Source organism: Aplysia californica, unplaced genomic scaffold (genome assembly GCF_000002075.1).
Source record: "Aplysia californica isolate F4 #8 unplaced genomic scaffold, AplCal3.0 scaffold01832, whole genome shotgun sequence".
Lineage (NCBI taxonomy): Eukaryota > Metazoa > Mollusca > Gastropoda > Aplysiida > Aplysiidae > Aplysia > Aplysia californica.
In genome coordinates, this window is record NW_004799102.1 from 14,764 (window position 1) to 23,945 (window position 9,182).

General features: G+C 39.0%; 2 protein-coding genes across 2 annotated transcripts in view; one reads left to right on the forward strand and one right to left on the reverse strand.

The window, feature by feature from the left end:
* Positions 1-1,601, reverse strand: part of LOC101856781 (solute carrier family 25 member 44) — a 7,719-nt gene extending 6,118 nt beyond the window's left edge. Inside the window, exons 1-2 of the mRNA XM_013091010.2 lie at positions 1,308-1,601; positions 406-520 (exon numbers count right to left, since the gene is read on the reverse strand). Of these exons, the coding sequence (XP_012946464.1) occupies positions 406-520; positions 1,308-1,544 (352 nt within the window). The 5' untranslated portion in view covers positions 1,545-1,601. The remainder of the gene's footprint in view (positions 1-405; positions 521-1,307) is intronic.
* Positions 1,602-4,659: 3,058 nt separating this feature from the next.
* LOC101857003 (WD repeat-containing protein 61) overlaps positions 4,660-9,182 on the forward strand; it is a gene marked incomplete at its 3' end in the record, with an annotated part of 12,415 nt that continues 7,892 nt past the window's right edge. The window contains 2 exon segments of the mRNA XM_013091011.2: positions 4,660-4,760; positions 6,948-6,975. Of these exon segments, the coding sequence (XP_012946465.1) occupies positions 4,752-4,760; positions 6,948-6,975 (37 nt within the window).

A 9,182-nucleotide genomic window follows, 5' to 3' on the forward strand; every position in this document is an offset into this window, starting at 1 on the left:
CTCACTACTTTGCCCAAGTAAGATGTGAATCCTTAACAACTGACCTCCTTTGCCCCCTCATCTGGGCTCCTGACTCTATCTACAGCCTTTCTACTGCTACTCCTTGGCTCCTTCTTACTGCTGTCTTTCAGCCACACCCCTGATCTTCTGGTAGGTAAGACCAATCACCTACCCTTCTTGGACAAGGGCGAAAAATCTCTGAGACGTGCAAGCTGCGCACGTTTAAGACCCCTTGGTGGTCTAAAAATCTATTTGAGTAGGTTTCGGCAGCCACCCGGGAAAAATTCAAAATTTCCTACCAACTGAAAATGTTAAATGTGTCCCATGTGCTCATATGACCTTCGGCAGTTGCGAGCAACATAAAAAAACTTACAAAAAAAAAAAAAAAAAGAAAAGAAAACTGACCAATGAAGGAGCGGACGCTGTTGTCCATGATGTTCATGTGTTCTGCCAGGTAATGCCGTGTGCCTTCGTACGTCGAAATGTACGCCATGGACGGGAACAGCTGCAGGCAGGACACCTAGTGGAGAAATTTTGACGAGATTAAGATTTCAGTGAGAAAAAAATCTCTTTGTAGCAGGAGGAATGAAGCAATAATACTATAGCTAGTGAGTGGTTAAAATTCACAATGGCTATTTAGTGCAAGGAAAAAGTAAGACAGAGAGACAGAAATGACAGAGGGAAACACACACAAAAAAACCCAAAAAACGCTAGATCTAGAACCCAAATGGCCGCTGGATCGGAAAAGAAAATTTAAAGTAAAGTAAAGAAAACAAAACACGAAACAAACAAACCCGCATCCAACCCTCCACTACACCATAAAAACAACTAACAAAATCTTTAAATTCTAAAATGACAAAACTGCAACATAAAAAAAAATAGATATAATATAAACAAGAGTCGTTACCACCAGCAGGCTGGATAACACCACCAGCTGACACCTCTCGAGGAAAAAAACAAAACAAAAACAAAGCCTAATTCTCACAAAGAATCTACACAAACACATACACACACACACTCCATATATATACGTATATACACACAAACAGACACATACCATATATATAAATTCCACTAAAGATTTGAAATCCTCACAGAACACGTAACACAGATGTAGACACAGTTTTTTTTTAAGGGCAAAATAAAGAAATACTTCGACTTCATTGTTGGATTGAATAAATACCAAAAACAACATTCTGAGTTTACCTAAACAACAAGGACAATATTACTTAACTGACCACCTCATCTGACAACTCTCCAGAACACAAAAAAACCCCACAAAACAAACCAAAACCAACAATTCTTACCCAGAATCCTCGGTATAACCCCGACACGCCTTCGTTGGCCCCGATTTTGAAGAGCGCGTCAAAGGTCCCCCTGTACACGGTGTGGCCGCGCTGGATCTGCAGCCTGGTCTTGATGAGCATGAAGGGGTAGAGCATGCTGCGTATGGTGAGCCCGCTGGCCAAGGTCAAGGGGAAGTACTTGCGCTTGTCCATCATCTTCAGCTCGATCACCTGGATTTCCTCCACCTCGAAGCTCATCTTGGCGGTTTAAGGCGGAACGGTTCGGATAAAAAATGTTAAGTATAAATATAAACTATACACCTGTGGAAATAAAGAGAAAAACGACAATTAGAGTCCTTGTGAGGCTTTTTAAAATTTTATTTTAACAGAGGTTTTACAGCGCTCGCAACTGCAAAAGGTTATATGAGCACCAAGGGGTGGATGTCAACAGAGAAGTCCTTACAGAAAATCAGACTTACTCTGCTCACCTCTCTTGCCTCAACAGCACAAAGTCTGCTTCGACTATCAAGGCACCCCGGAAATAACGAACATCAGTGACCTGGACAAGGCCCATGTCAAAGAGTTTTTAGTTTAATTTTAAGAGAGGTTTTACAGCGCTTGCAACTCAAAGAGCTTTTTTTAAAGAAAACAGGAAAGCTGCTGTCAATAAAAACATATTGCAGGTCTGTGTGTGTGCGTGGCCAGTAATCAGACAGCTGGACAAGCAACTGAAAGTTGAAAGAAAAAAGGTTCAAATCCCAGTCTAAGCTTAACTGGGTTTTTTTCCCTTGGGAAAGACATTCGACTGACTCAACTGAAATGCTCATGGAGTGGCATGCTACACACTGAGTTTTAGTTTTAGACTCACTTTCAAGAGTTTGGGTATATATCAACAGATTTCATCCAACTTTCTCCTGCCTTGGCCTGGAAGGTATCAGGAATTGCTTAATTCTGCCGGTGACTTTCCCATCTTAGGGTCCTTTCAGAGCAATAAATAAATTATAATGAGCATAGAGATTACCTTTGAAGTGGGATGATAATGATGCTATACCCACATCCCAATCAACCATCATTAAAATCATTATAAATCCCAATCTTCTGTTCTCCACTGTACATTCGATATTGACCTAGCTTTGGCTTTTGACTAAGGTCCACAACAAATAAAAACCAAGTAGGCCCCCCCCCCCCCAAAAAAAAATAATTCAGATCGTTTCTATAGACGATGATGTCTAATCAACAGATCAAGGTCTTACACCCTTCTTCCCACAGGAGCCATGTTGCCACCATAGAGGAACAATGAAGAAAAAAACATTTCTTTTAAACATTGGTATATATATATATATATAAGAATCATACTCACAATGCTGCAGTATAACGAAGAGTTTTATAAACAACCTACAGCCAGTTCCATTTATCCTCTTAGATAGCAGATGTTCACAAAAATATATGAAAATCAGTCTTCCAATAATTGCAATCCTTCACAGCTATCATTCTCATTGACCTGAAACAAAAAAAGAAAGAAAAGAGAATACATTGATAAACATCATTAGGTGCCAGATCTGGAAGAGACACTGGGGAGGGGCTCTCGTGGCCTAGAGGTTAAGGTGTTCGCCTCTCATTCAAAGGAATGTTAATAGGGCCTAAGATTTATGTACGGCTAGACTTCTTGGCTAGCCGTACTTAAGAACGGCTAGACTGTCAGGCTAGCCATACTTAATATTGATGGCTGAAATGTAAATGAAATTTTTAGTTTGCAATGCCTAAAGTATTTGTATTTCAGACAAAACCAAAAGGTGCCTTACAACTGACTTGCATGTATTTGAACCTGAATAAAATTACTAGATCTAGATTTAATGAGACCTGTGTACTTAACAGGTTTGAGTCGATAGGGCCAAACCTAGATCTACTATACTTAAGTACGGCTAGCCACTTCGAAAAATTTTCTTCTCTAAAATGGTCTCCTCTCTTGCAATATTCTGTCTTCTGCTTTCATCTCCACTTTCTCCCCCCCCTCCCCCATCTCCTTTGGCCCATCCACTGGGCTCCATAGTACCCACCACAGGTACAGCCAATCGTAGCCCGATTTACGCCCTTGTGTATTGTGTGTAGTCGCATCTGTGATTAAAACTTTTATAGAAAGTGGCTATTCTCACCCGCCCGGAAGTTCTCGCAAGATCAACTCCTCCCCTCTTCTCTCTCTCTCTCTGTCTCTTTCTGAATACTGTCTATCGGTGTGGACGATCAAATTGACCAAAACAAAGTTAAAAAATGATGTTAAAACCCAAAAGTAAATTTATTTGGTTGTCTACAAAGATGCTACGGCTATTTAACTTTTCGAATCGAGCCGACCTACGCGGGTCGCCATTTTGTTTTGCCCGGAAATTCTCGCGCTACTCCTCTCTCTCTTTCTCTCTCTCTCTCCACTGCCCACAGACAAAATTGTACGCTTTTAGTTTAGTAGGCTACAGTTGTAATGGAACGTTTGTTCATGGCACAGAATTCTACAATTTTTCTGTTATCACAGTGTAGAATTCTGTGGTTTAGGGTGAACGCAAAATTTGGTGAACGCGCACCGGGTGAGAATAGCCACAAGACTCGCCTGCACTATTCTCATTCCGGGTGAGAATAGAGGTGGCCACTTTTATAATGAATAATGCATTTATATGTTTCAATTTTCGTTTCAATTAACAATGAGTGTGCAAATAATAAGTAATTGTTGTCCTGACGAGGACTGTGGTAAAAGAGTCCTTTCACCACCGCATACTAGATCTAGATTATATCTAGATCTAGATCTAGATCTAAATCTATCGATCAAAACCAAAATTAATTACAAAAACAATCTTCAATCAGATTCAGAGGACACTTCGACGACCTGTCCTATTCTTGTCTTAATGAAACGGACGGGCAACGTAATCATCATACGATCTTTCACAAGATCTAGAATCTAGATTTAGAGTATATTTTTCGACAAACATTAAATTACTTTGTAGAAACAATTCATGTTGACTTACACGCTGTTGATCTCTCGTGAATTTAATTACATTTTGACGGGGTCAAAATCACAAACAGATCACTCGTCTATCCTGTGATTCGGAAGACTACTTTGAAAGGTCAATCCCAGTAAAAGTTCATGCCAGAGATGTTTCCAGGCTTCAAACTACCGGAGGTTGAGATTAAACAATTGAGTAGATTTAAAATGGACATATTTATAAAGATTGACAAAGTTTCCTTTTTATATTTAAAGGAATATATTGATTTTTTCAAAGAAGTTTTTCCTACACACTTCTTAAAAAAGGCACTGGTTCAAAAACAATAACAAAAGTAGAAAATACACTTGAAAGTCTATTCGGGCAAAGACATTTTGGAAGAGCTCTTCCAGATTAGAAACAGCTCTATGTGTCTAACTAAACTTCAAAATTAAAGAGTTAGGATTTACCACAACAACACAAGTACACAAATCAAGCCATGAATGCGGTAAGGAATAATGCCGTGTCATTTAGACTTATTTGATAGAATAGTATTTTGGATTCTGTTCTTTCAATGATTCGTTAAGTTTTTATGGTCCTTTAGCTGCATTATTTTGTATGACAGCCCTCATTTTATTCTTCAGTCTGCGCATGGGACCATTGTAACTTTGTTCATTTTACGACACCCATTTTTCGATAACTAACTGTGCCGTACCATAGCCAGTTACTGGTACATTGGCGTTGTAAATGTATACACAGTAACACAGTTGCTAGCCGGGAACGCAGATCTAGTTTGCAGGCTACGTAAGTGGCTCCCTGAATGCAGTTTGCAATTTGAGAATAATTGTGTTCACTTCACGCCCTACTCTTTTTCCTTCTACTTTTTGTTCACCCATTCATTCTCACCCCTCTTCCCGCCTTGGCCTTCTAAGCTTTCCGTTCTGCGTAGATGATGGTTTCTTCTAACGACTTTTATTTTCAAATTGTCGAGCGCTGTCGGGTCGGCACATGGGTAGAAAGAATTGAAGTCGTGTTTCACGCTCAAAGTGAGCAAGGCCTTGGCGACAATGGCTGTTCCGCTGTGCCCACCATCGCCCTCTGCAAACTGAGACGTCTCCGTTGCATTCGGACCACCACTGCATTATTTTTTATGCGTGTAGTCTACTCCTGTGCTGTTTCTCATTCACTTTGATTTGAACTTTGAGTGACCATAGCGTATCAGTCGTCCTTTGGTAAAATAGAAGATTAGCAGACCACCTGCTGGAACTACGTTTTTGGGCCGTCTCATGCCCGTATCTTGGTTGCATCGCTGCGCGGCGTCCACAAATATGGATGCTCACTTGCGCCACTCTCTGCTACTCTCTCTCCTTCTCTCTGATTCGCCCGTCTTCCCCCTTCGATGTCCGACTCACAAAAATTTGACAAATGGCTCCCCGTACCGGATTTTTCAACCATCACAGACACGGATTGCAACTCGTTGGTCAATCTAGTGACATAGCTCGCTTTTCTTCTTTGCGCGGACTGCCGCGTGCTGGCTGGCTCACTGTCAGCCTAGTGGCTCCCTTCTCTTCCCCGGTCTCCTGGACAACAAGGAATCCGTTGTGGCCCCTAAATTTAGATCTAATTAATAAGCATTCCCATTAAATTGAGTGCCACAATTGGATCGTTATCTCTGCATGACTGGTCAGTGATGTCGTCTCCGCAATCATTATAAGAGCGCCCTTTCACACTGTGTTTTCTCTGAGTGCCCTTCTTATTTCAGACAGAGCAGTAAGTGGTTATTTTATCATAATTTATTGTTTGATTTTTCTGTCGTTTTGTGTGATTGCGGGAGTGCGTTACATTTAGTGAAAGACTCCAGTTTCCGAACGGACGGACAGTGTTTGCGTTGTGTGACACCCCCCCCCCCTTTTTTGTGGTTATTTCCACACACCTCTTCTGTTAAGTATTGTAATCCATTAAACGTGGACCTAACTAGGCATGCGCATTAGCCACGCATGCTTAGGGATACGCATTGGCTGACTAGTTCGCGTGCAAGAATATATATGATCTAAACATAGTGGTGGTCTGCTAATGTTCAAAGAAGCCAGTGTCTTTCTGCCAATGGTAGATGATTCAGGGCGCTATGAACGTAGCCACTGCGTTGTAAATAACACAGGCCAAATTCTTGATTCTTTGCATTTGTGTCCAGGGGTCAGTGATGTGTTGCCGGGCCAATGCTTCTACACTGGCTCGCACTTTGTGATTGATGCAATAATGGGTGCCATTCCGCGAGTGTGTTAGCTACTCAAAGAGCCTGACTGAATCAAAAGGGAAGCTTCTCAGATCTCTTATGAGTTGCAGATGGACTGATTTTAAGAAATATAGATATATATAATTATATTACTTTAACATATTTCGTAACATATTAATTTAAAAATTTGTCTTGAACTTGAATATTTTTTTTTTCCTATTTTGTCACAAACAGAATATATGATTTTAGCTTCAATACAGTAACAGACATGACATGTCACTAAATTATTTTTTTATCATTTGATATTATGAAACGTTATGTCAACCCAATGACTCTTTCTCCTTTAATTATGAGCTGCCCTTAACTATTTTTAAAAACTCATATGTATATTCTTTTGTTCAGATACATTCCATGTAATGTAAGTTAAGTACTATTATTTCTTTTTTTGTATTCTGTTCACAGCAAGCGTTAGTTTTCAAGCAAGAACAAGGTGAGAAAATCCCTGCGAGTGAAGTGAGAGAGAGATCTATTAGTTTAGAACTCGTATAAGCTTCTGACACTTTAATGCTTTCGTCATAGCCCATCGCATTTGTTTGTTACAAAGTCACACTATGTCTTCTTCACATTGTAATTTGAATATAGATTTGTAATAAGTAATATCATCAATAGTTTTACGGCCTTCACAATTCCTTTTATATATCTGTGAAGCATGCTCCTGACAAAATGAGTTACTTCTCGGATTCAGGGCTTGCCTTAAGGAAATAAAGATACATCACGTTTATAGGTGAAGTCTTTGCAATAATTTATAAGTCAGACCAGACCATCAATGATTTATTTATAGAGGCACCAGCCATCCATGTCCAGGTGCTGTTTTAGCCTCGTTTTCCTGTATTCGGATTAATAATATCTTTTTGCCAATTTATTGGTTCCGCTTCTATGTACCCCATATCTATGGTTCTCAAATTGGAAATCGCGCCTATAATTCGCTGTAATTGCCTCCCCCCCTCCCCCCACCCCTTCTCATCACCCAACCCCCCCTTATAGTGTCATCATTTATGTTACCGTCTATTTTTTTTATCGATAACACGTTTATGGATTAAGGGCAGTATTAATGATAATTAAGGGGGGGAAAAAAACATCAATTAAATAAATAAATAAATAAATAAATATATAATAAATAAATAAATAAATAATGCTAATGATTATCATAATACAAATATTGATAATGAGAAGAAGAAGAAGAAAAAGAAGAAGAAGAAACACGGTCATAACATCAATATAAAAAACAATAATACTAACAATAGAATTGATTTAAGTAAAATAATGAAATATTATTAAAATAATAAATGGAGCAATATTATTATAAATCAAAATTTCTAAAAGACACTACTTGGAATCCGCCGATTGTATGGGATCAGATACGTTGTATGAATACGTTAAATTAGATAATGCAATCCATACAATTTGAGGTTATATCTTCAGATCACCATTCTTTTTTTTTTTCAAGAGGAAAGCAGATGTCTATTCTCATTTTGTGTTTGGTCATTCTATTGAGTTACATCTATAAGACCAATCTCCTCGTGGTTTAAGGAGTGGAAATATGAATTTATAAGTATGAACTGATAAAAGACAGGTTATGGCTTAAGAATATATTATATATATGGCATCAATAAAAAACAAATCTACAAATTTGACCCTCATTGATGTTGATTTTGGGCCAATTTCTCCATTTGTGGATTGCGAGAAGTTACTCATTCTGTCAGCACGCTTCACGTCTTGCTTTTCCTTTTGTGCCCTTCCGGTTAGTTTGAATTAATTTTATGTGAGATTTGCTGGCAAAATGAGTTACTTCTCACGACCCAAGAATGGAGATATCAGCTGAAAATCGACACTGGGGTCAGATTTATAGATTTTCAATAGATGCCATTTTGTTCAAGTCTACCGTGTCTTTTACTATTCCATGCTCACAAATTGCACAAACTTCAGCTATCAAGTTGGTGTATCAGTTTCCATAACGCTAAAATCCGAGAAGTAACTCATTTTGCCAGCACACCTCACATATCTGTCACGACGCGGTGGAGTCAGGCGCTTGTCAGTCTTTGGGCATGTGGAGTTATTAGTATCATCTGAAAGCTGATTTATTTGCCCTGCTTTCAATCAAATAAATATCCATTTATCTTGAATTGAACTCAAGGTATTTGCGATCGAAAGAAGTGAGGTTTCAGTAGTGAAATTAGCTACAAAATGGCTGCCAAAGTTTGGTAACTCCAATAGCTAAAGAGTCTTCGAAAACTGAAAAAAAAATGGCATATTTTGAGCCTTTAATCAGTGAAAAGTGTTTTTCAAATCAGTAAGATTCACATGGCAATGTGTTTTATATGGACATGAAAGAGGTTAAGCCAAAAAATAAAAATTCGATAAAAATTTCCCCACTGGCGGAAAATTGCCTGTTTCTCCGGTTTCGTTATTTTGACGAGTGCCTGATTTCACCACGCTGCCTCACATTTGCAAAGTCGAACAAAGTTTACTTCTTCACATAATGTGGTACAACGTGAAAACAATTAAAAATATTATATGTTCTCTCTCTCTCTCTCTCTCTCTCTCTCTCTCTCTGTCTCTCTCTCTCTCTCTCTGTCTCTCTCGCTCTCTCTCTCTCTCGCTCTCTCTCGCTCTCTCTCTCTCTCTCTCTCTCTCTCC